Source organism: Bubalus kerabau, chromosome 18 (genome assembly GCF_029407905.1).
Source record: "Bubalus kerabau isolate K-KA32 ecotype Philippines breed swamp buffalo chromosome 18, PCC_UOA_SB_1v2, whole genome shotgun sequence".
Taxonomy (NCBI): Eukaryota; Metazoa; Chordata; class Mammalia; order Artiodactyla; family Bovidae; genus Bubalus; species Bubalus kerabau.
Window position 1 is genome coordinate 73,156,347 of NC_073641.1, and position 25,733 is coordinate 73,182,079.

The following is a 25,733-nucleotide window of genomic DNA, read 5'->3' on the forward strand; positions in this document are numbered from 1 at the left end:
TGTGAACAGGAACGCAGATGGTACGCTGTCTGGGCATGGGCAGCTCCAGCGAACCCAGGGTCCTGACTCCACAGGCTCTCAGATGGAAACAGGAAGAACACATGCCCTTCCAGAGGCCATCAGGGCAGCTCTCAACAGGAAAACGTGAGCACCATCAAGCCTGGACAGCCGGACAGCTCCCCTCCCTCCCTGGAGCCCCAGCTAGACTGTCCCTCCGGCAGGCGGTGGGTTCTAATGGAAGCTCTTGAGGATCGGGTTCAGCCCTTGGCGACGGCGGCTCCCAGGACGCAGTGGAGAATGATTTTTTTTTAATTTCTTCAACGCTCACATATTGAGATAAAAGAGGTCACTCTGGCTTATACATCAATTCACTTGAATTTGATGCTAACTAAATAAAATGCCCTATTTGTGGTCTATCAAACATACATTGTACACCTGCGTTAATTATTAGAGAGGGCCACACTGAGCAGAAGGAAGGCCCGTGTGAAAAGTCAAGACTGGAAGCCGCTGCTCCGGGGACCCGGATGGGGACCTTCCGTGGTAAGACTCCCTCCCGGGTGCAAGGCCAGGTTGACGCCGTCTGCGTGCTGGCCTGTTTTTGTTTGTTTAAACCTTAAAGAAGTGTATCCCTGACTTGTTTGACGTTCTTGGCTTTGACAGGATGTAAAGCTGTGCTGAAACCTCGCTTCTCCGGAGCGGTTTCTCAGGGAAACCCGGGAAGTGGGCCTCCGGCCTGCTTCTTTCTGATTGTAGCCCGTCGGGGGCTCTGACGGCGCCCGCCCTGCTGGAAGGCCGCGTTCCCCACACGGCGCCCGTCTGGGGGCTCCTGTCTCAACAGCGAAAAGAAACACGAAGCGCTCGCTGCCTTTCGCGCGCCTATTTTTTCCGCCTCCACCTCTCACGTCGTCCACCCAACCCCAGACTCAGGCCGAGGGACCGCGCGCGCTCTCGCGGCTCCCCGCCACTCGGCGCCAGCCCTGGGCCAGGCGTCTCGCCCGCGCCTCGGGAGGAGGCGGCGCGCGGCCCGGCCCCCAGCCCCGCGGCCTCGCCTCTCCGCGGGACAGCCCCCGACCCGCCGGAACCGCGGGGCACGCCGGGAGGACGGCGCGGTGGTGACGCCACACCGCGCCCCCGACGCAGGCGCGTGCGCGAGGCCGCTGGAACTACCCTTCCCAGGGCGCCCCGCGGCGCGCCCACTTCCGGCGGACGGTGCGGGGCCCGGAAGCGGCGCGGCGGCGAATCCCGCGGCGACAGGTCGGCGGCGGCGGCGGCGGCGGCGGCGGCGGCAGCGGCGGCGGCGAGCATGCGGGGCAGCCGGCTGCCCGCGGCGCGCGGCGCGTTCGTTCCTCGGCGGTGGCGGCGGCGCGCGGCGGCTCTCGCGTGAGCGGCGGCGGCCGGAGCGTCCGGCAGGGCGACGGGCGGGCGGAGTGCCCGCGTCTGCGAGGCGGCCCGGCGGGGCCCGGCGGCGGCGCCATGTGGAGCGGCCGGAGCTCCTTCACCAGCCTGGTCGTGGGCGTGTTCGTGGTGTACGTGGTGCACACCTGCTGGGTCATGTACGGCATCGTGTACACCCGCCCGTGCTCCGGGCACGGCCGCTGCATCCAGCCCTACCTGGCGCAGAGGCCCAAGCTGCAGGTGAGCGCCTGCTCCCCGCCCGCCCTCCACCCTCGGGCCGGGCGGGCCGAGCCGGGCGCCAGACTCTGACCCAGGTGAGGCCGCCTCCCCGCCCGAGCCCCGACGACCCTCGGCCCGCAGCTGGCCCCTGTGCCCCGCCCCGTCCAGCGGCCAGCCTCAGGCTTCAGCAGGTGTCCCTCTGTGGCAGGCCTGGCCCTCAGCCATCGTGGCACCGCCGAGTCCTGTCCCCTGAGGAACGGCAGGCACCTTCCCCGCAGCGGCCGCTCAGGTCTTCCTCTGTCGCGCCCTGCGCTTTCTGCCAGGGCCCTCGCAGGCTTGATTTTCTTGACGGTCCTTTTTTCAGCTCAGTGTGTATACCACCACGCGGTCTAATCTGGGCGCTGAGAACAACGTGGATCTGGTCTTGAACGTGGAGGACTTTGACGTGGAGTCCAAATTTGAAAGGTACGGATGTGGGCAAGGTGACAGGCAAGCCCCGTGACCATTGAGATTGTTGAAGAGTCAGTGTATGCGTGTGTGTGTGAGAGAGAGAGAGAGAGTGTGAGAGAAGTGTACCGCAGAGAAGTGGCGTTACCGACCCTCTCGTGCGCGGTGGAGTGCTTCAGCTGCAAACGTGCGGAGCGTAGGCAGCAAACTTGGTTTCACTTGAAAGTAGCAGCTTTCTCACTTAGGAAGTAGCTTACCCAGCTTCTAACAGTTGCGGGATGCAGCTCGGCCCTGGGGAGTTTCCGGAGGGATGGGGATGGGTGCAGACGACATGCTGAACAGAGCTTACACAGATCCGACAGCAAAACTTGTGTTTTCCCAACAGAATTGATTCAGTTCTGTTATCTAGAAGGGAAAAGAGAAGGACGGACGGAAGAATTTAGCAGAAAATCAAAATTAAGTGAAGTGTAGCTTTACAGAAAAGAGCAAGCAGAGTAAATATGGAAGTATGTAGTGTGACTTTTTAAAGCTGCATGTAACCGATGATTCTAGGTTTTTAAGTTTCAAGAAACGTAATTTTAAAAGCGATGTGCTCATCACGAGTCCTCCTCTTCCATCTTTGTTGTCTGGGAGGCGTCAAGACGAGTACTGGGGTGTGTGACTCGGCAGAGCCCGAGTCCTGTGGGAGAGCTGCTGTGGGGACGGGGTGGGTCACGCATGCCTGGGGCTGGCCTGCGACCTCAGCAGAAGGCATGCAGGCTTCGCAGCGGCCGCCTGTGCCTTCAGGGTGCGTTGCGTAAACCTACGTGTGGGACTCCAGTGACATCTAGGCAGGTGGGTTTCACTCTTAGTACTTCTCAGCCGACAGGAATCGGTTTGGGTTCAAAACAGCATTTTCTGTGGACGTGCTCGCGTGATCTCCACGTCCCCAGAACAAAACGCTCACGGCGTTGTCGTCGGTTATGTTGTTTCAGGACAGTCAACGTCTCTGTTCCCAAGAAAACGAGGAACAATGGCACGCTGTACGCCTACGTCTTCCTCCACCACGCCGGCGTCCTGCCCTGGAACGACGCGAAGCAGGTGCACCTGGTGAGCCCGCTAACCACCTACATGGTCCCCAAGCCGGAGGAGGTCAGCCTGCTGACCGGGGAACCTGCGGCACAGGTGAGCGGCGCTGGCGGAAGGCAGCCTGCTGGCCCCTTGAAGTCCACACACGTCTGCACGTGCAGTTATCTGTGTTGAGTTAGTGATGTGCAGATGAGTCTTCGGTGATTTTCTTTACCTGGATTCCTTCTCAGGTCACCGGGCCTCTGAGCCCTGGGAGCGTGTGTGCAGGGCAGAGAGTTGGTGCAGGGTGGCCCGCCTCAGCTACGGTCAGACTTGGAGCTGGTGACGCTGTGCTGGGGCAGGACAAGGCAGCGCTGGGGTGTTGATTCTAAGGATGTGACCTAAATTAGGAAAAAGGCAGGAGTACAAAATGTGTCTCATACGCCTAGAAAACCACACGTTCAGGGAAGGCTGGTGGGCACGCACTTGGCTGTGACCGCAGGGGAGGACAGAACAGAGGTAGCCTGGGGTTGGGGCCGTGTGCCCTGGAAGGAGAGCCCTTCACGTCCAGGGGCGGCAGCTCTCCGGGAGGTGTCCACATCGTCTTCTCTGTGTCCTTGGAGAGGCCCGGGTTCCCTTCCCTGCAGACCGCACAGCACTGCTTCAGGGCCTCCCCTGGAGGCCTGTGGAGGGTGAGGGCGGCTCTGGATCGGTGGGCGCTGTGGGCGCTGAGTCGCCGTCCCTGTCGCTGCCTCAGGGCCTCCCCGGGAGGATCGGGGGCGCTGAGTCGCCGTCTGCAGGGGGATCGGGGCGCTGAGTCGCCGTCCCTGTCGCTGCCTCAGGGCCTCCCCAGGAGGATCGGGGCGCTGAGTCGCCGTCCGCGGGAGGATCGGGGCGCTGAGTCGCCGCCCCTGTCGCTGCCTCAGGGCCTCCCCGGGAGGATCGGGGGCGCTGAGTCGCCGTCCGCAGGGGGATCGGGGCGCTGAGTCGCCGCCCCTGTCGCTGCCTCAGGGAGACGGCTCCGCTGTCAGCACTGGAGCTGGAGGGCGGAGACACATAGAGCGTCGCTGTTCACGGGGCTGCTCAGGTCCAGCGTTAAGGTCTTCCCGTCAGGAAGGGTTTGTTCTGAATTTAGTGGATTTAGGCTTGTTGCCCAGGCGCGGACAGGCCCCTTCCAGAAGGCTGGGCAGAGCTGCTTCAGAAGCATCTCGGTTCAGGCTCCTTGCAGGCTGCAGGGCTTTTACCTCCAGACTGCCCCCGCTTCCTGTGACTGTTCAGGGCTCGGCCTTCCCGGGGCAGGAGTCCATGAGACCCAGGATCACGAGCTCTGGAACAGCAGGCCTTCGGTTTCTGCCATGAGCAGGCTGTGGGGAGTGAGGGTCTGGGCGAGGGCCGCCGGGGTCCCTCTCGGGCCGGCTCGGGGCTGCACTCTCTCCCAGGTGAGGGTTCCACACCCCGCCCCCAAGACCCGCAGGGCCTGCCCCTCCCGGCCTTTCCCTGCTGAGTCAGCGCTCATGTTCAGCAGCAGATCGAGGCCGAGAAGAGGCCGACGAGTGCCCTGGATGAGCCGGTTTCTCACTGGAGGCCCAGGCTGACCCTAAACGTGATGGTGGACAACTTCATCTTTGACGGGGCCTCCTTGCCCGCGGACGTGCAGCGCTACATGAAGATGTAGGTGCCGCTGAGGCCCCGGGGCAGGCCCGCTGCAGGTCCCGCGCCCAGCTTGAGCATCACTCGTGCACTCCCTGAGCCAACAGCAGAGGGGGCATCCGGTGGGTGGGGGAGCCCCCGGGATCGTGGCCAGCCACAGTCCAGGAGCAGATGGGCCGCACCTGCACCCCTGAGACCTCTGTGGTGGGGAGCCGGGGGCTGCCTGGAGTGCCCCCGCCATCCTGCCTCCTGGAGGTCTCGCTGGTCCCAGCTGCCACCACGACCGGGAGGGAAGAGGGAGCAGCAGGTGTTCGTCTCGGAGGGACAGTGGGGAACCTGATTGGGCCGAGTCACCCTGCACCCTCGAGGCAATCCCCTGTCAGTGTCCCGTGACCTCACGCCACTCCCTAAGCTTAAATGCTGGTCGTTAGGTCACCCTCTTTCCGTCACTTGCCATCAGAAGCATAACCGTTGAAACCGGCTTAGGGCATCCTGCCCTAACCCCGACGCCGGTCTGGCCCCAGGTCGACACGTAGCTCCCAGAAACTCGGATGAGAATTGTCGCCTCACACACTTCTCAGCGGCCCCTCTGGTGCGCTCATGACACTCTGCCTTCTGTAAAGTTCTCATTTTTTAATGCTGGGTGTGTGCGTAGTTGGGAGCGTGAGGGCCGCGGGGCGCGAGGCCCCTGCCCGCCCCCTCCCAAGCCTGTGGCCCGCACGTCTTGCCGCACCCCGGACCCTCGTGTGGGCGCACGCACGGCCCCTCGTTCTGTGTCCTGAATGGCGTCCCGTTGAGCGCCCGGTGCCCAGCCTCACTGCGTTTTCCAGTGTCGGCTGTGAGGGGGGAATGTGGCGCACGGGCCCCTCCACTCCCCGTGGGAATGCGCGTCCTGGGCCTGCCAGCAACCAGAAGCCGCTGGAGTTGCGGTTGGGGGAGCGGTCTGTGAGATAGACCCAGCATCTTGGGGCTTCCGTCCCCCCGGGTGCGGGAGCCCCCCAGTGACCTGGAGACGGCTCTGCCCCCAGGATCCAGCTGGGGAAGACGGTGCAGTACCTGCCCATCCTGTTCATTGACCAGCTGAGCAACCGCGTCAAGGACCTCATGGTGAGTCGGCTGCCGCTGCCGACCCCAACATAGCGTGCATACTGCGGGCAGCGGGTCCCACCCGTGATGAGCACGAAGCCCTGGGAGGGCTACTTATCCCTCAAGTGGCTGTGGCCGTGGCTCCGCGGGAGCCTGGGTTTCTGGTGTGGAGGCATCTGGAGCAGAGCCTGCCTCTTCCAGGCTGGCGCCCGGTCACCTGCACCCCCAGGGATGGGCTGGGCTAACAGCTGACGCCTGAGGTTGCTTACCGCTGCAGGCACCGTGCTGTGCGCCTCGCAGCACCCAAACCACCATGTCACCGTGTCCCCGACCTGCAGGGCCTCACTTAGGGTCAGGGAGGTGCCCTCTCCGCGGAGGCCTGCTGCTTAGCGTCTCTGGGCAGAGCTCAGCTGTGGGGGCCGCAGGGTCGGGTGTCATGGGACACCTCCCCTCCACACACAGTCACACGTCAGTTCCAAGTGTCCTCGAGGGCCTTATTGAGGGGCCACTCCTCCCTGCAGCTCCTGCCGCCCCCGTGAGTGTGGCCGCCCCCCTGTGTTCTTCTCAGGGCAGCCTTGGCATCTGGTCCCCGGGCAGGGGCTCAGACTCCCGTGGGCCTCTGCTCGACTCAGCTGCCAACGTGGGTCCCCGCGCCTGCCCAGGAGGTGCCAGGGCTGTGGTCACAAGAGACACACAGGGTTCAGGTGATGGAGAGGAGCTCGAGGAGTGAGGGCTTCCTGGAGGAGGTGCCTGCAGGTCCCCAGAGGACGGTGTGGTGCCGGGCCCGCGGGGTCCCAGCCTGGCTCAGGGCCGGACTGCCACCACTCCGCCGCAGGTCATCAACCGCTCCAGCACTGAGCTGCCGCTCACCGTGTCCTACGACAAGATCTCGCTGGGGCGGCTGCGCTTCTGGATCCACATGCAGGACGCCGTGTACTCACTGCAGCAGTTCGGTGAGGCTGCCGGGCGTGTCCCGGCAGTGGGGAGTCGGGGGAGCCCAGAACTCGGCACCTGTCCACCTGTGAGGCTGTCCCCCTTGGGCCCCGTGGGGTCCAAGGAGCTCCTTTCCAGACGAGGTGACCCCTCGGGGCTCTGTAGTACGGGTCCATGTCGCTCCTCACTCGGGTCCTCGGTCCCCTTTAGGATTCTCAGAAAAAGATGCTGACGAAGTGAAGGGGATCTTTGTCGACACCAACTTGTATTTCTTGGCGCTGACCTTCTTCGTGGCTGCATTCCACGTGAGTGCTCCTGGTTTTCCAGTGCAGCCTCCCCTCTCCCCGCCCCGCAGGAGAGGGGTCTACACTCAGGCTCGACTAGCTGAAGGGCTAGGCTTCGTCTGTTTGGAGCCGTTTTGAAAACAAATCAAAATCAATGAGATTAGCAAAATAGGTGTTGCCTTGTCTGAGGTCTGGCACGGTGATTCCAAGAGTTACAGTCAGGTCCTGCTGGGAGGGTCCCCGTTAGACGCTGTGGCTGGCGACTGCCAGGAAAGCCTGCGTGGAGCTGTGCTCGGGGTGGAGGGTGGGGGTGAGGCCCGGCTCCCGGCTGTAACAGTGGGTCCACAGGCCAGGGGACCAGCCACCAGAGAAGCTAGAACTTGTCAGGGCCGCGCTGGGGCTGAGGTCTCCCTGAGTGGACAGTGTCTCCAATCGAGCCCGTGCTCACCCACATAGCATGGGGGCTCATCGCTGTCCTGTCCTCTTCCAGCTGCTTTTTGATTTCCTGGCGTTTAAAAACGACATCAGCTTCTGGAAGAAGAAGAAGAGCATGATCGGCATGTCCACCAAAGCAGGTAGTGGCTCGGGACTCGCTCGTGTCCTCCAAGGTGCCCCCCGCTGGGCCACATGGGCGGGTGATGAGCTCACTTGGACGCCCACAGGGGTCTTCACCCGGGACCCACGCGGCTCTTGCTTGGGACGGGCTTTTAGGTCCCCGTGGGAGCAGCCTGGGAGGGTGAGGGCAGCCTCTTGGCCGTGGTGAGCACCCCGTATGCCTGGGGCGGGGGGCTCGGGGTCCGGTTCTCGGTGCTTGTCTGCATGGGCTCGTGGTCCTGCGGGCCGCCAGGCTGGCTTCCCAGCAGGAGGTGGCTCTTCAGCTCCCGTGGAGTCACTCTGAGGGCGGGGCCTGGGGTGCTTGGACGGCCCCTGCATCCAGGTCCCAGGGTCTTCTGTCCTCGCCTCTGACTTTCTCGGAGGGGAGGACCCCGCTGAGGCCCTCTGCTGGCCTCTGCCGTTGTGGTGTGAGCAGGGTTTGTGGGGCCTGGAGCCCGCGTTCCTGGCGGGCATTGACCTGCAGGGGACATTCCCACAGCCGTGGTGGCTCCTGAGTCTCCGCTGGGAAGACAGGCCCGGCTCCGGGTCCCCGTTAGGAACCGTGTCCCCAGCATCCCGTCCGCGCGTTGTGTCAGTGCGTGTGGCTCACACACGTCCTGGCTGAGGTGGCTTTCTGTTGGGTCCCAGCCTTTCATGGCTCCACGGCTCCCTTTCAGTGGGCAGAGGGGAGACGCGCTTGAAGGTGCTGGTGCCTGGGGACTGAGTGCCTGTGGGCACGTATGTACCTGTTAGGAGTGTGCACGTGTGTGCACCTGTGTGGGTGTGTGTGTGGGTGCAGCTGGCTGGCCCCGCCCTGCGCTCAGCCCCGCCCGCCCGTCCCCAGTGCTCTGGCGCTGCTTCAGCACCGTGGTCATCTTCCTGTTCCTGCTGGACGAGCAGACGAGCCTCCTGGTGCTGGTGCCTGCGGGCATTGGAGCCGCCATCGAGGTGAGTGGCCCACCTGGGCGCTGGTCTGCGTGTTGCCTCAGAGGTCCTGGGGCCCGGGTGCTCATCGCGGGTCGGGACTGGCGTCTTCCTGGGGACTGGCTGGCCTGGCTAGGGCGAGGGCGCCACTGTCTGGCTCCTCCAGCGGAGCTCCACACAGCCCCGTGTGTCTCCACCTGGACGCTTCCTCGTCCTGTCCGCCCACGAGATGTGGTAGCTCGGTGGGTGGACCCCGTGGCTGTCGCTGAACTGATGCTGTGTGGAGCAGGATGGGTAATGGGCGATGTGGGAGTGATGGGCCAGGATGCTCCCTCTCTGGAGTCCAGGGCCCCTTGGGCCTCCGGCACCACCCTCACCAGGACCCTCAGCGTGGCTTTGTCCAGGCCTTTGCCTGTGGGCACCCCTTGGGAAGTGCTGGCTGGACCCTCCTGCAGCCACAAGTCGTGTGGACACCGACTTCACTGTTGGGCTGGCCCCACCTCAGGGGGGCGGCCACCTGGAGACACCCAGCCGTGGCAGGACACAGGACTCTGTGCTGCCTGGGGGGCTGGAAGAAGGTGCCAGGGCAAGTCTGGAGGTGGTGGGGGTGGCCAGGCACAGGTGAACTAGGTGGGGACTTGGTGGTCCCCAAGGGCGGACAGGCTGGGTCTGTGCTGGAGACGGGCGTTGGTCAGGGGCCCGCCGAGTGGTCAGGCTGACCTGGGGTGCAGCGGGGCATGAGTGGCCCGTGTCCTGATCGGCCACCGTCCAAGGAGCAGGCCGTGGTTTCTTCTGGGTCCTGGAACCTTAGGTGTGGGTTTTCCTTTCTCAGCTGTGGAAAGTGAAAAAGGCCTTGAAGATGACCGTCATCTGGAGAGGCCTATGGCCCACATTTCAGGTAGGGGACCCCCCCCCCCATGTCCTCTCAGGGACCCATCACTTGGTCCCGTCGCAGCGCACCTGTGGGACAGGCCAGCCGCTGCGCGCGTCCCTTGGCTGCGCCCCACCACGTACAGTCCTGAGGGCGGGTGACCGTCTCATGGTCACCTGTAGGCCCGCGGGGACACGCGGGGGTGTCTTGGTGTGGGCGGGGCGGCTCACCCCTCTGCAGCTCTGCCCTCAAGCCCCCTGGGCTCTGATTCCCCTGGGATCCCCCGTCCCCAGCCATAGGAGCAGCAACCCCCCACCCCACGACCAGGCAGGACGCTGGTTAGCCCATCTCAAGTGCAGCCCCCCGTGGGGTGGGGTCCCGCCCTGACCACACCCTGAGGGGCTCTCCGTTGTCGAGCTTCCTGGGGCGGCAGTGGGAGGTGATGGCCGGGCGGCTGCTCCGCTCTTTGTGGCGGGCCTCACGTGCAGACCCCCGGGACTGTGAGGGTGCAGGCGTGCAGGTCGAGGGCGGGTCACACGGCGGTGGGGTGCAGCTTGTGGTCCGCGTCACCCCATGCGTCTGCCCTGGCTGAGGAGGAGCAGGGCGTTTACTGAAAGCCCAGCAGGACGGGGGCAGGAAGCGGCCATGCCGCGTAACGTCTGGGTTGATGGGCCTGCCACGGCCTCGCATCTCGGGCGGTGCGCTCAGGGCTGCCGTGCCTGGCTGGGGGTTCCTCCCGCTCAGCCCGCAGCCAGGCTGAGCCCGGGCGCCGGCCTGGCCCCTGGGGTGACGTGCTTGTGTGGACTCCTTTGCAGTTTGGCACTTACAGTGAGTCTGAGCGGAGGACAGAGGAGTACGACGCCCAGGTGAGCGGCGGCGCGGCGTGCTCACCTGCAGGCATGGGCCGGGCTGTGGCTGCCAGGAGGAGGCCCATCCTGGGTGTGGGACCCGCCCGCCTTAACTGCGACCCCTGGAAGCTGCCTGCTGGTCTTCTGACCCGGGGGGGGCGCTGGGGGCTCCCAGGTCCCAGTCCTGTGGTGCCGGCTCCACGTGCTGTCCTGTTGGGAGGCGTCTTCGCGCCCGTGGGGCTGTGAGCCGGGTCCGTGGGTGCCCGTGGGGCTGTGAGCCGGGCCCGTTCCACGACGTGGGGTGCCCCCTCCCACGAGGTTCTCGGGTTGGTTGACACGTTCCTCGTGCAGGGATTTTGTGTTCTGGTTTCACGGGCGTCGGCCGCATCCCAGTCTTCATCAGGTTTTGGTAAAGCCCAGATGGGAATCGAGGGTAGTAGGCTGCCTTAATGGGCAGGTGGCCCCAACAGGGAGCCTGGCGCCTTTCTTCAGAGTCCTTTGCTGGACGTCTGGTCCCCCGCCTGCCCCCAGTCACGCTGTGAGTCTGGCTGTGTGTCAGGGGCCGGTGTGGATCCATCACGCGTTCATGGTGGACGTCCTGTGGGTAGATGCTCGCCAGCCTGTATCCTCCACGCAGCCCAGCTTTGCTGCCCTGGACGTCCCGCCGCTGTGCCCTCTGGTCTGTGGGTCTAGGCGGCTCGGAGGACGGGCCTTGACTGGGCACCTTCTGTCCCCCAGGCCATGAAATACCTATCTTACCTGCTCTACCCTCTCTGCATCGGGGGTGCCGTCTACTCACTGCTCAACATCAAGTACAAGAGGTGAGAGCACTCTGCTGACGGCTGCGGGTCCAGCGCAGCTTCGCCCTCAGCCGGGGTCCTGGCTGCCCGTTGCTGGCCCCGCGCGGCCATCTGGTCCCAGCAGGCTGGGGAGCCCTTACGGGAGCAGACTCATTGCTGGCCACACAGCCCGTGTCCAGAGAGGCCAGGGCCTCTGCACTGTCTTGGCCCCATTCTCCCAGCGCGGGTGACCCCCAGCGGCACCGGTGCTCGGGCCGGGCTCAGGGCCGCCCACGGGCTCTGTAGTTCTGTCCCACTGGAGGTCGTCAGGGGAAGTGTTCAATGCCCAGTCTCTTCCGTCCCCTCGGTGGGGGCTCCAGGTGCCGGGTCTCTGCTGTCCCCTCGGTGGGGGCTCTAAGGAGCCCGCCGTCCATGCAGGTGGCCCGGGCTAGCCCACCAAGAGCAGCCCCCGCTGCGGCCCCAGCACCGGAGGGGCCGGGGGCCTCGGTCACGACAGGCCGAGTGGCGCCCCCGTCACCTGCCCTTGCCTTCCAGCTGGTATTCCTGGTTGATCAACAGCTTCGTCAACGGTGAGTCTCCCGTCTCGGCAGCAGCGTTTGTAGCGGGTCACGTCATCCGGCCCTGCCTGCCGCACCCCGCGTCCCCCTTGCTGGGCCTGTGGGGTCAGCTGTGGGCATCGTGTTCTCATGGGGTAGTCGGTGCAGGCACTGCAGCCCCCAGCCCCGTGTTCCGGGGCAGCACGGCCCGCTTGGCTTGTCCAGACGGTGAGCTGCCGCTCGCAGGCCGCCGGGCCCGGCTCGGCGTGTTCACCGGGGGTGGGAGGGGCCCGTCTCTGCCCCGGGCAGGAGGCGGTGGGTAACGGCAGGCAGAGCTCCCAGGCGTCTGGAGTCGGTAGCTCCGATGCCCGGCGGCAGGGGCAGCATCCCAGCCCCATGCCTCCACGCCCGTGTCTCCCCAGGGGTCTACGCATTCGGCTTCCTGTTCATGCTGCCCCAGCTCTTCGTGAACTACAAGGTAAGACGCGCGCCCCCTCACCCGTGGGCCGCGCCCTGGGCCGCCCAGCCCTGACGCGCCTGTCTCCTTGTCCCCAGATGAAGTCAGTGGCCCACCTGCCCTGGAAGGCCTTCACCTACAAGGTCGGTGTGCTGCCTGCACAGGCCCTTGGGCACCGTCCCTCGTGGCCCCGTCGTGTCAACCGTGCTTCTGTGCAGGGGCGTTGGGGGCTGGGCGGGGGGTTCTCCTTCAAGCACAGAGCCCCGCAGTGGCCCTGGAAGCCCGGGGTCCCTGCCCCAGCCCCATAGCCGGTCTCCCGAGGGACAGCCCTGCTGCTTCCTGGCACCACACATCCTGCAGCAGGTGGGTGCTCTTGACCCGCTGGCTGGTGTCGCGTGCTGGGTCCCTGTCCCCCAGACCGCGGCTCCAGTGGTCCCAGGCCCGAGCTGGCCAAGGGCTGTCTGGGCATGTCGTGGCCCAGCCACGTGCAGAGGCTGGCGCTGCGTGACCCTCCAGTGACCATGAACTAGAGCGTGCCGGGTCGGGCGTGGGGATGGTCAGAGCTTCCTTCTGCTTTGGATCTGCACGGGGATTCCATGCAGACGGCTCTGTGATCCCACCACCGCTCCTGGGTGGTGCTTCTCCATCCTGTTTGCGGAGGGCTGGCGGGACGCCCGGCCGTGGGGTCTGTGCCAGGGTCACCCTGGGCCCAGGACCCCTGCTGCTCTCCGCTGTGGTGGTGCTCAGGTCACTGGGTGGCGAGTGCCCACGGGTGACCGCGTGCCCAGGCGGCTCTGGTCTCACAGCCCTGCCCGCCCGCAGGCCTTCAACACCTTCATCGACGACGTGTTCGCCTTTATCATCACCATGCCCACCTCCCACCGGCTGGCCTGCTTCAGGGACGACGTGGTGTTTCTCGTGTACCTGTACCAGCGGTGGTGAGTGTGCCCCAGTCCTGCTCCTGTAGGGGAGACGTTGGCAGGTGGGGCCTCGGGGCCTGGCTCCCCACGCAGGAGCACTGCTGTCTGTCTGACCGCCCCACGAGCACACGGCTCCCCTGCCCAGCAGAGCGTGCGGCGGCCACGGCCCCGCCCTGCGCGCGCCAGCGGCTCCCCTGCTCGGCAGAGCGTGCGGCGGGCCGCGGCCCCGCTCTGCGCGCGTCAGGAGCCTCAGCGTGGCTGCAGCTGTCGGCGGCGGCCTCGGGAGCAGAGGTCTGGCCTGACTGTTCTAAGAACGTCGAGAGGGCACAAGGCAAACCCGCGCCGGTCTCTCCCACGGGGACTGACCTTCCGAGTCCTGGCTCTCATTCACCCAGGACACGCGTGTTCGCCCTTGCGTGCCAGCCAGCCTGATGCACACATGGTCTCGTTGCAGGCTTTATCCCGTGGATAAGAGTAGAGTGAATGAGTTTGGGGAGTCCTACGAGGAGACCCCCCAGCGGAAACCCCACACAGACTGAGCCAGTCAAGGCGCCGCTGCAGAGGGTCGGCGGCTCAGGTGGGCCTCCCGCCATCACAGCCTCTACGTTGCCAAACCCCCGAGTGTCCTTCACAGCCTCGGGTGCGTCCACCTCACGGCCTCGGGTGCCTCCACGTCGTGTCCGCGGTGCCGACGGCGCTGATGACGCCCCCGCACGGACGTCCGTCCTGGTCGCCGGGTCTGGTGCCCATGGGTGCTGGGCCGCTCCTGCGGGGTCCCCACCCTGGATTCCGTCTCCCGGGGTCTGTGGGCGCTCCTCACAGGGATTTCACATGCCTCCTTGAATCCGTTCCGTGTAGACTCTGGGATCAAATGGGTTTTTTCCTTTTCATTTAAATTTGACTATTTTACAGCTTAATGTACGTATGTTTCTATTTTAAAATAAATTTCTCTGGCTGTACACTTTTCTTGGGCTGATGTGACGTAGGTTTCATATAGTGGCGTTTATCCCATTCCCAGAAGTGAATGCACGATGGGGTGTGTGTGTGTGTGTGTGTGTTGTGTGTGTGTGTGTGTGTGTCAACAGGAGAAGATTTCAGGAATCTCGGACCACAAGTAGTCTTTCGTGTCTGCGTCTCGTTTTAAAGCTGAGTCATCGCAGTGTCCTGGGGGTCAGTAGACGAGTTTTGTTAGGGAAACGCCCTAGGGCTTGCAGAGGGAGGAGCAGGGCGGGGAGGTGTCTTCGCGGACAGGGCAGATGAGGGTGAGAGCTGGTGGGTGACACAGTCAGTCGTATTCCCTGATGTTCATCCTTGGAGCCTGTTGGCACGGTGTGGGCACGTGAGCACATCAGCACCTCGGCCCCTGAGCCTGGCTCAGGGGACATCTCTCTTTGCCGATGTCTACACTGGTGGGCTGTGGCCTCCGGCGGTGTCTCCAGGCATGCATCCAGGGCCCCTCCGTGGCCAGAACGTGGGGCCAGCTGTGGGCTGGCGTCGAGGCTGCTCTCAGGGTCAGATCTGTGCGTCCTTCCTGCAAGTCCTCGAGGCCAGACAGAGAACCACACCCAGGAGCCAGCTGCCAGCACGCGCTGCCCTGTTACAGGAGAGAAGCTGCTGACTTAGAAGGCTTCACCCCTGAAAGTGTATCAGAATATACTGTAACATGACGGGCTTTACAGACAGCAGAAGCAGGAGGAACTCCTCGCAGCAAATGTGCTCTTTGAGAAGCCTCACAGGGAGGCCTTCCAGCAGGGGCGAGGGCAGCGGGAGCGATCTGATGTTGGCGAAGGATGGGAGGCCCCGGAGGCAGCAGCCGTGTGGGTGTGTCTCGACTCACTTGTCATTTAGGTTATCTAAAATAAACCACTTACAGCTAAAATAATAATGGTGTTTTGTGAGGTTCCACAGAGCCAGGCAGGGAGGTACTTACACTGGGGGTGAAGACACGACGCGACTGCAGGTGAACCTCGATGGGTTACAGACACGCGACCTCCGAAGTGAATCGGCCCAGCGGGGAGACATGCTCGGTGCAGGGCTAAACAGGACAACGGAAGAGCAGTGAGAGCAGACGGGACAGGTCGACGCCTGCAGCTCCGCCCCGCGTGGCGGGGATCCTGGTAAAGGCGCACGATCCCCCCGCCGGAAGGCAGAGATGACGAGACCAAAGGCAGAGCGGGCCCCAGGGACACACGGAGACATCCACCACATTAACACCAGGAACGTGTATTTTAGAGAAGTATCAGTAATGTTACCAAGAAATAAAGTGTTTTTATAAAAAGTATTAAAAAGACATAATAGTTTGTTATTGGGTACATAAACATGTTGAAATGCTGAACATACTGAAAACCTATCACACAAAACTGTTAGGAAACGAAGCAGAACCAGTCCAGGGGCAGTTTCAGTGCTGGGTCAGAACTGACAGGACTGTAAGCAGAGCTCTCTGAGAACAGAGGGGACCTGAACACTTGGACTCTGCATGACCTGTTGCAGACACTCCTCCCAAATTCAGAAGTGTACACACTTTTCAAAAGCGTGCAGAGCATTTACCAAGAATATTCTGCACAATAAAACCAGCCTAAACAACTATAAAATGCTTTCAGGACATACAAATTACGTTCTTCAGCCCCAGTGGAATTAAGTTAAAAATCAATAACAGATCTGGGAAAATCTCCAAATATTTAGAAATTAAACATCACCACTTTGAAATAAACCATGCATCAAAGAAGCCAAAAGGGAAATGAGAAATTATCTTGAACTGAATGAAAATGAGAACACGGAATACTCACGTTCATGGTCCTTGATGGGGAAACGGAGGCACAGCTGAAGCACTAAAGACCTCCAGCAGGGAAAGACTCACGTGTCCTCAGCGCTCGCCTTCGGAAACCAAGAGAGCAGATGAGACCACAGCACGTGTGAGAGCCGAAGTCCGTGACGGTGGAGAAGAGAGTGCAGAATATTAACAGGAACGCTTGTTCTTCGAGATGATCAATAAAAGTAGTAAACCTCCAGCCAGACTGAGGAGGAGGAAAAGAGACGCAGCCACAGCGTCAGTTAAGAGGCAGGCGACAGCATCAGATGGCACACGTGTGAACAACGGCAAGAGAGCCTCAGGGCAGTTTGTGCCCACACAGCCAACCACGTGGAGAGATGGACAGATCCCTGGAGAGACAGGCCACCCACGCCCATGAGGAAGCCCAGGGCCAGATGGCTTCCAGCGGCTTCACTTGGCATTTCGGGAACAGAGGGTACCAGCACGCAGGTGCCATTCCCAGGAGAGCGAGCAGGATGTCCGCCCAGGCCCTGCACACCCAAGTCAGACAGACCTTGTGCTCTGCCCCCACCCCAGAGCGGCCCACAGACTCCCATCTGTTTCTGCCCGAGCTCTCACCCATGTGCTTCCACTCCCTACCCCACGTTTCTGAGGTCAGACCTCCCCGCCTGGAGCGCGTCCTATAGAAACTGGCTGCTTCCGGGTTTCTGCCCGCATGAGTGCCCTTACTTACCCTCATCCTAGAGACGCAGCCTGCGGCCTTCCAGGCTGTCTCCCGTCTGAGGCCTGGGCGCTCTCCGCCAAGCGTAGCATCCCATCCGTCCCCCTCTCCAGGCAAAGCGCTGATTCTGGCGGCAGTGGGGGCCCTGGGCCCGTCTCTCAGAAGTGCCTCCTCCATGCGATGCTCCTCTGCAGTGACCTGTTCTCATCTCCCCTCCTGTTCTCAGCTTCTGGGTCCCTCTGTGCTGAACTCGGGGGCATTCCAGAGAGAGAGCTGTTCCCACAGCACTCATGTTCTCTGTTTGGTACTTAGTTCATGTACTGAATTTTCATTATTCAGTAATGCGGCTCCCGATGTCCTGTTTGATTCTAATTGTTTCTTTTAAGCTACCTGGTCTGTCTGAAAGGCCTTCTCCTCTGCCTGCCTTCGTGTCTGCACAGAGGACAGGCCAGCACCGGGGGCAGCGTCCTCCAGCGGCTGCAGCAGCCTGCAGGCCGATCCTGCTGCCTTGCATGCTGGGGTCTGTCTGCTCTCACTCACGGCACTGTGTCCTTCCTGCTGTATGCTGGAGGGTTTTGGTTGTGTGTTCATATTCAGTATGGATCTCGGGGGGGCTCCCCTGGTGGTTCAGTGGTTAAGCATCTGCCTGTCAACGCAGGGGACGTGGGTTTGATCCCTGGTCCAGGAAGATCCCACGTGCCACGGGGCACCGAAGCCCTTGTGCCTAGAGCCTGTGCTCCACAACAAGAGAAGCCCCCCACCTCCGTGAGAAGCCCGCGCTCCACAACTAGAGAAAGACTGCACACAGAAACGAAGGCCCAGTGCAGCCAAAAATAAAATGAGTATAAACTTTAAAAAGAAAGCTCATCTGAGGCCAGCATGTTGGTGACTCCTTCCAGGGAGGATCAGAGCCAGGCCTGTGGGCAGAAGTGCCTGGAGACCCTCCAGGGGTGGCACAGATGATGTCTATGTGTATAGATGAACAGTATGAAAAGGCAAAAAGATATGACACTGAAAGAGGAACTCCCCAGATTGGTAGGTGCCCAATATGCTACTGGAGAAGAAGGGAGAAGTAACTCCAGAAAGGATGAAGAGACGGAGCCAAAGAGAAATCACCCAGTTGTGGATGTGACTGGTGATGGAAGTCAAGTCTGATGCTGCAAAGAACAATATTGCATAGGAATCTGGAATGCTAGAGCCAAGAATCAAGGTAAATTGGAAGTGGTCAAATAGGAGATGGCAAGAGTGAATGTCGACACTTTAGGAATCAGTGAACTAAAATGGGCTGGAATGGGCAAATTTAACTCAGATAACCATTATATCTACTACTGTGGACAGGAATCCCTTAGCAGAAATGGAGTAGCCCTCATAGCCGACTAAGAGTCTGCAGTGCAGCACCTGGTGCAGTCTCAAAAGCAGCAGAACCATGTCTGCTCGTTTCCACGGCAACCCTCACTGCCACAGTGATGCAAGTCTGTGCCCCGACCAGCAACGCTGAAGCGGAAGATGAACGCTTCTGTGAAGACCTACAAGACCTTCTAGAACTAACACCCAAAAAAGATGTCCTTTCCGTCATACAGGACTGGAATGCAAAAGTAGGAAGTCAAGAGCTACCCGAGTAACAGGCAAATTTGGCGTTGTAATACAGAATGAAGCAGGGCAGAGGCTAACAGAGTTTTGCCAAGAGAACGCACTGGTCATAGGAAACACCCTCTTCCAACAACACAAGAGAAGACTCTACACATGGACGTCTCCAGATGGTGAACACTGAAATCAGACTGATTATATTCTTTGCAGCCGAAGATGGAGAAGCCCTATACAGTCAGCAAAAACAAGACCGGGAGCTGACTGTGGCTCAGGTAATGAACTCCTTATTGCAAAATTCAGACTTGAATTGAAGGAAGTAGGGAAAACCACTAGACCGTTCAGGTATGACCTAAATCAAATCCCTTACGGTTATACAGTGGAAGTCACACATACATTCAAGGGATTAGATCTGATAGACACAGTCCCTGAAGAACTATGGACAGAAGTTCATGACATTGTACAGGAGGCAGTGATCAAGACCATCTTCAAGAAAAAGAAATACAAAAAAGCAAAATGGTTGTCTGAGGAGGCCTTACAAATAGCTGAGAAAAGAAAAGAAGCTAAAGGCAGAGGAGAAAAGGAAAGATATACACATTTGAATTCAGAGTTCCAAAGGATAGCAAGGAGAGACAAGAAAGCCTTCCTCAGTGATCAGTACAAAGAAATAGAGGAAAACAATAGAATGGGAAAGACTAGAGATCTCTTCAAGAAAATTAGAGATACCCAGGGAACATTTCATGCAAAGATGGGCAAAATAAAGGATAGAAATTGTACGAACCCAACAGAAGCAGAAGATATTAAGAAGAGGTGGCAAGAATACACAGAAGAACTGTACAACAAAGATCTTCATGACCCTGATAACCATGATGGTGTGATCACCCACCTAGAGCCAGACATACTGGAATGTGAAGTCAAGTGAACCTTAGGATGCATCCATATAAGCAAAGCTAGCGGAGGTGATGGAATTCCAGTTGAGCTATTTCAAATCCTAAAAGAAGATGCTGTGAAAGTGCTGCACTCAACATGCCAGCAAATTTGGAAAACTCAGCAGTGGCCACAGGACTGGAAAAGGTCAGTTTTCATTCCAATCCCAAAGAAAGGCAATGCCAAAGAATGCTCAAACTACCACACAATTGCACTCATCTCACACGCTAGCAAGGTAATGCTCAAAATTCTCCAAGCCAGGCTTCCACATGGAACTGAGAACTTCCAGATGTTCAAGCTGGATTGAGAAAAGGCAGAGGAACTAGAAATCAAATTACCAACATCTGTTGGATCATTAAGAAAGCAAGAGAGTTCCAGGAAAACATCTACTTCTGCTTTAATGACTATGCCAAAGCCTTTGACTGTGTGGATCACAACAAATTGGAAAATTCTTAAAGAGATGGGAATACCAGACCACCTTATTTGACTTATACGCAGAGCACATCATGCAAAATGCTATGCTGTGTGAAGCACAAGCTGGAGTCAAGATTGCCGGGAGAAATATCAATAACGTCAGATACGCAGATGATACCACCCTTATGCGAGACAGTGAAGAACTAAAGACCCTCTTGATGAAAGTGAAAGAGGAGAGTGAAAAAGTTGGCCTAAAACTCAACATTCAGAAAACTAAGATCATGGCATCCAGTCCCATCACTTCAAGGCAAATAGATGGGGAAACAGTGGAAACGGTGACAGACTTTATTTTCCTGGGCTCCAAAATCACTGCAGATGGTGACTGCAGCCATGAAATTAAAAGATGCTCCTTTGAAGAAAAGCTATGACCAACCTAAACAGCATATTAAAAAGCAGAGACATTACTTTGGCAAGAAAGGTCCCTATAGTCAAAGCTATGGTTTTTCCAGTAGTCACGTATGGATGTGAGAGTTGGACCATAAAGAAAGCTGAGCACGAAAAAAAAAAAAAAAAAAGAAAGCTGAGCACGAGAGAATTGATGCTTTTGAACTGTGGTGCTGGAGAAGACTCTTGAGAGTCCCTTGGACTGCAAGGAGATCAAACAAGTCTATCCTGAAGGAAATTAATCCTGAATATTCATTGGAAGGACTGATGCTGAAGCTGAAACTCCAATATTTTGGCCATCTGATGAGAAGAACTGACTCATTTGGAAAAGCCCCTGATGCTGGGAAAGATTGAAGGCAGGAGGAGAAGGGGACGACAGAGGATGAGATGGTTGGATGGCATCACCAACTCAATGGACATGAGTTTGAGCAAACTCCGGGAGTTGGTGATGGACAGGGAGGCCTGGTGTGCTGCAGTCCATGGGCTCGCGAAGAGTCAGACACGACTGAGCGGCTGAACTGCCCTGAATGTGTATAGATGATGGCTATAAGAGGTTTGTGGAAGCTTCCTGATGGGAGGGACTGGCTGTGGGGGAATCTGGGTCTTGCTCTGATGTGCTGGGCCATGCTCAGTAAACCTTTAATCCAGCTTTCTGTTGATGGGTGGGGCTGTGTTCCCTCCCAGTAGTTTGGCCTGAGGCCAGAGCACTGCAGGGGGAAAAGCAGTAAGGCCAGCCTCCCACGAAAGGACTTAGGCCAGCACCGCTGTACTCAGAGCCCTGGCCCCGCAGCGGACACTGTCGACCCACGCCTCCACTGGAGACTGCTGGACACTCACGGGCAGGTCTGGCTCAGTCTCTTGTGGGGTCACTGCTCCTTTCTCCTGGGTCCTGTTGCACACGAGCTTTTGTTTGTGCCCCCAAAGTCTGTTTCCCTAGTGCTGTGGAAGTTCTGTAATCAAATTCCACTGGCCTCCAAAGTCAAATTCTCTGGGGGTTCTCAGTCCCCTTGCTGGATCCCCAGGTTGGCAAATCTGTTGTGTGCCCTAGAACTTCTGTAACAGTGCGAGAACTTCTTTGGTATAATTGTTCTGCAGTTTGTGGGCTGTCTGCTCAGTGGCTCAATGATGGAGATAATGGCAATCTCCTCCAAGAGGACTTGGGCCACACGCTACGCCTCCCAGGGCTGCTGCAGCCAGAGCCCCTGTCCCCGCGGCAGCCACTGCTGACCCCCTGTCTCTGCAGGAGATGCTCAGACACTCACAGGCAGGTCTGGCTCAGTCTCTGTGGGGTCTCTGGGTCCTGTGCGCACAAGGTTTCATTTGAGCCCTCCCAGCATTTCTGGTGGGTATGGGGTTTCATTCTAAATACGATTTTGCTCCTCCTACCAACTTATTGTGGCTTCTCCTTTGCCCTTGGATGGGAGTATATTTTGGTGGGATCCAACATTCTCTTGTCGATGGTTATTCAGCGGTTAGTTGCAATTTTGGAGTTCTTGCAGGAGAAGATGAGTACATGTCCTTCCACTCCACCATTCAGATTCAGCACTCAATGTGCCAGCAAATTTGGAAAACTCAGCAGTGGCCACAGCACTGGAAAAGGTCAGTTTTCACTCCAATCCCAAAGAGAGGCAATGCCAAAGACTGTTCAAACTTCTGCACAATTGCACTTATCTCACATATTAGCACGGAGAAGGCAATGGCACCCCACTCCAGTACTCTTGCCTGGAAAATCCCATGGACAGAGGAGCCTGGTGGGCTGCAGTCCATGGGGTCGTGAAGAGTCGGACATGACTGAGCGACTTCACTTTCCCTTTTCACTTTCATGCATTGGAGAAGGAAATGGCAACCCACTCCAGTGTTCTTGCCTTGAGAATCCCAGGGACGGGGGAGCCTGGTGGGGTCACACAGAGTTGGACACGACTGAAGCGACTTAGCAGCAGCAGCAGCACGTGTTAGCAAAGTAATGCTCAAAATTCTCCGAGATAGGTTTCAACAGTACCTGAACTGTGAACTTCCAGATGTTCAAGCTGGATTTAGAAAAGGCAGAGGAAACAGAGATCAAATTACCAACATCCACTGGATCATCGAAAAAGCAAGAGAATTCCAGAAAAATATCTACTTCTGCTTCATGGACTATGCTAAAGCCTTCGACTGTGTGAATCACAACGAACTGTGGAAAAGTCTTAAAAAGACAGGAAAACCAGAGCACCTTATCTGCCTCCTGAGAAATCTGTATGCAGGTCAAGAAGCAACAGTTAGAACTGGACATGGAACAACAGACTGGTTCCAAATTGGGAAAGGAGTCTGTCAAGGCTTGATATTGTCACCGTGCTTATTTAACTTATATGCAGAGTACATCGTGCCAAATGCTGGACTGGATGAAGCACAAGCTGGAACCAAGATTGCTGGGAGAAATATCAGATATGCAGACATCAGATATGCAGATGACACCACCCTTATGGCAGAAAGTGAAGAGGAACTAAAGAGCCTCTTGATGAACGTGAAAGAGGAGAGTGAAAAAGTTGGCTTAAAGCTCAACATTCAGAAAACAAAGATCATAGCACCAAGTCCCATCACTTCATGGCAAATAAATGGCGAAACAATGGAAACAATGACAGACTTTATTTTGGGGGGCTCCAAAATCACTGCAGATGGTGACCGCAGCCATGAAATTAAAAGATGCTTGCTTATTGAAAGAAAAGCTATGACCAACCAAGACAGCATGTTAAAAAGCAAAGACATTACTTTGCTAACAAAGGTCCGTCTAGTCAAAGCTATGGTTTTTCCAGTAGTCATGTATGGATATGAGAGTTGGACTATAAAGAAGGCTGAGCATCAGAGAATTGATGCTTTTGAACTGTGGTGTTGGAGAAGACTCTTGAGAGTCCCTTGGACTGCAAGGAGATCCAACCAGTCCATCCTAAAGGAGATCAGTCCTGGGTGTTCATTGGAAGGACTGATGCTGAAGCTGAAGCTCCAATACTTTGGCCACCTGATGCAAAGGGCTGACTTATTGGAAAAGACCCTGATGCTAGGAAAGACTGAAGGCAGGAGGAGAAGGGGATGACAGAGGATGAGATGGTTGGATGGCATCACTGACTCAATGGACTTGAGTTTGAGTAAACTCCGGGAATTGGTGATGGACAGGGAGGCCTGGTGTGCTGCAGTCCACGGGGTCTCAAAAAGTCCGACACAACTGAGCGGCTGAACGGAACTGAAGTGGGTGCTGCAGCTGGACTTCAGTCTAGGAGCAGAAGGGTCTGGGGGGTGACAGGGTTTCACTTGGGCTTCTCTGAGTGCAGCTGGGGCCCAGAAGGGGCTGCAGCGCCGTGTGTCCCCACTGGGACCAAGTGTGTCCGTGTCGTGTGTCCCCACTGGGACCAAGTGTGTCCGTGTCGTGTGTCCCCACTGGGACCAAGTGTGTCCGTGGGGACGACCTGTTTCATGCCTCCTATCAGTGGAGCCAGACCTGGCCTCTCCTCCCCCTCCCCCTTTGCTCCTGTCCCAGGACAGAGCAGCCCCCAAGCTCAAAACTTGCCTGGCCTGGCTTCTTGGTGACCCTGGAGAGGACCCCTCCTCTGAAGGGCTTCCCACAGCACCCCTGCCCCACCCTGGGCCATGCCTACGAGGAAGCTGGGTCGTGGCTGGGCCAGGAGCAATTCAAATGCTTAATTATGTAAGTAAATTCCACAGCTCAGCACCAGAGTAGGTAATTTCATCTTAACACCTTCTTAAATTTCATCAAATAACTTTCAAGGGTGTGGAAAGCCAGAGGTGTGTGCATAGCAGAAGCCAAGCCATGTCTGCCAAAGTGCGGGGACGTGGTGCCCCGTTCAGAGGGATTTTCAGCCTTAAGCACTCTTTATTGGTTTTCATCAGGCGGTTTAAGGTCCAAGAGAAAGTACACAAAAGCACGGAAGTGGTAAGCTGGCTGGCCTGCCGCCTTGCCGGGCAGATCAAAGGCCTCGTGCTCTGAGGAGCCAGGAGGAGATGCGGGTTTTCCCTGGAGCTGTCCCCATGACCCCGCTCCCCACCAAAATGAGGTGAAGTGCGTGCGTACTCAGTCATGTCTGATGCTTTGTGACCCAGTGGACTGCAGCCCGCCTAGCTCCTCTGTCCCTGGGATTCTCTAGGGAAGAGTACTGGGGCCATTGCCATCTCCTTCTCCAGGGGATCTTCCCGACCCAGGGATTGAACCCGCATTTTTTATCTCCTGCCTTGGCGGGTGGGTTCTTTACCAGCTGGGCCCCGAGAAAGCCCCTCTGCTCCCCCAACTCACTGCCTTTTCTCCTGGCGTCTCCCAGCACCAGCCAGGAGTGTGGGGGACACTGTCCTGGCTCTGCCCCGAGTTATCCGGATTTTTCAGGAAGCCAGCACCCCTGCGCCTGCGGGGCAGGACGATGACCTGCCCACCTCCTCCAGGGCTGCCCGGAGCCAGTGTGCAGGAGGCTGTATAAATCATGAAGCCCCGCGTAAACAAAGACCGTGCTTCCTGTAACCTATCTTCCCTTCTAAGAATTAAAAAACCTTCTCAGTAAACCCAAGACAGGACAAACCCCCACAAAACAGGGACGTGAAACACCCTTAGCTCCCACAGAGCCCCCAGGCCCCTGACCCACGAACCCGGGTGAGGGCATGCTAAAACAGGCCGCTCTGAGTCCCCAGGCAGGGACCATGGGGCCCCCGGCCTCAGAGAACCTGGGTGCCGGGCCAAAGTGGAGCTCCCTGGGGCAGCCCTCCTCCTGGGGGTCCCTGCACCAGGACCGGCCCGTGTCCTCTGCTCCATCGTTTCCCAGCGCCCCTGGGCTGTCCCTCCATGCGGAGAGGAGGTCCGGCCCCTCCGCCCTCTGCTGCTCCGGGAGCCATGTCCTGAACGCCTTCCCAGAAGCGCTCCCCCGAGCTGCACGCAGGGCAGTGCTCTGGGCATTACGTGCCTCTGTTTTCCACCCATGTGCAGTCCTGCTGCCGCACTGGCACCCGTTCCCAGGCGTCTCCAGGCCCCCGGGGACCAGTCCATCCTGTCTACACCTGCCTGAGCCCCTGCAGTGAAAACCAGCGACACCACCAAGGACTCTGTCACACGTCGCTGATCGAGATGCAAGACAGGAAAGGAGACGTAAGCTCACGGGGCGACCAGACCCCTGGGCGTCCATCCTGAGCGACGAGAGGTCATGTGATTATACACCCGATGTCCAATACCGACGCAGCCCTTCATAGCAGCTGGTAAGGGCTCCAGAGCGGGGAAAACCCCAACACCCACCGCAGGGCCAGGGGCTGGACCGGCTGCCCAGGCTGGCCCAGCACGCTGCTCCGAGATCTCACAACTGATGCCCGGGAGGTGCTGGGACAGTTCAGTATTCCAGGGCGGGGCTGGTCACACGAGTCCACACGGGGGACAAAACGACGTCACCCTCCAGCCCCACGCTCCACCGGGCAGGGTCCCAGTCCCGGCCTGTGTCAAGTGGACACTGACCCAGGGCAGAGCCGCACGCTCTCTGCTGCGCTGAGTCTCACGGGCAGAGGCTGCTCCTTCCTAGGCCTGTGACCTGAGGCAGGGGATGACCCTGGATGAGGCGGACCCTGAGTGAATTAGAAGGTCCTTGTCAGGGTCCGGGAGGGAAATGGGGCCTTGGAGGCAGAGGCTGAACTCAGGGAGCTTGAGGGAGGGGGCAGGGCCCGAGGGCTGTCTCACCCTCTCTCTCCGCTGAGACCCATTTGGGTCCTGGTCGCAGCCTTGGCCGTCCCACACCGTGGTCACAGATCTGAGGGTGCCTGGGTCGGGGGGCAAGTACCATGCACCAGGTGTGCCATCCAGTGGGCACAGGCCGGTGCCGGGCACACCACTGTGGCCCGCCCTGGGCT

At 58.9% G+C, this 25,733-nt stretch overlaps 1 protein-coding gene across 4 annotated transcripts; it reads left to right on the forward strand.

Moving 5' to 3' along the window:
- Positions 1–1,267: 1,267 nt before the first annotated feature.
- Positions 1,268–13,975, forward strand: CLPTM1L (CLPTM1 like). Of its 4 annotated transcripts, none has more exons than XM_055554766.1 (17): positions 1,268–1,635; positions 1,979–2,079; positions 3,036–3,225; positions 4,631–4,779; positions 5,787–5,865; positions 6,680–6,797; positions 6,988–7,082; positions 7,552–7,636; positions 8,500–8,603; positions 9,412–9,477; positions 10,266–10,316; positions 11,037–11,119; positions 11,516–11,667; positions 12,057–12,112; positions 12,190–12,234; positions 12,914–13,029; positions 13,466–13,975. In XM_055554766.1, the coding sequence occupies exons 1-17, from the start codon at positions 1,474–1,476 to the stop codon at positions 13,548–13,550; spliced, it is 1,737 nt and encodes a 578-aa protein (XP_055410741.1). In that variant the 5' UTR covers positions 1,268–1,473; the 3' UTR covers positions 13,551–13,975. The 4 variants fall into 4 exon arrangements, with proteins under 4 accessions (XP_055410741.1, XP_055410742.1, XP_055410743.1 ...); XM_055554767.1 differs by having other exon boundaries at positions 4,634–4,779; XM_055554768.1 differs by having other exon boundaries at positions 1,270–1,635; positions 11,633–11,667.
- Positions 13,976–25,733: the final 11,758 nt, after the last annotated feature.

Coding starts and splice junctions, on each gene's coding strand:
- CLPTM1L (XM_055554766.1), top strand. CDS start 1,474: ATGTGGAGCGGCCGGAGCTCCTTCACCAGCCTGGTCGTGGGCGTGTTC. Junction 1,636..1,978: donor CGCAGAGGCCCAAGCTGCAG/GTGAGCGCCTGC, acceptor TCCTTTTTTCAG/CTCAGTGTGTATACCACCAC. Junction 4,780..5,786: donor GTGCAGCGCTACATGAAGAT/GTAGGTGCCGCT, acceptor CTCTGCCCCCAG/GATCCAGCTGGGGAAGACGG.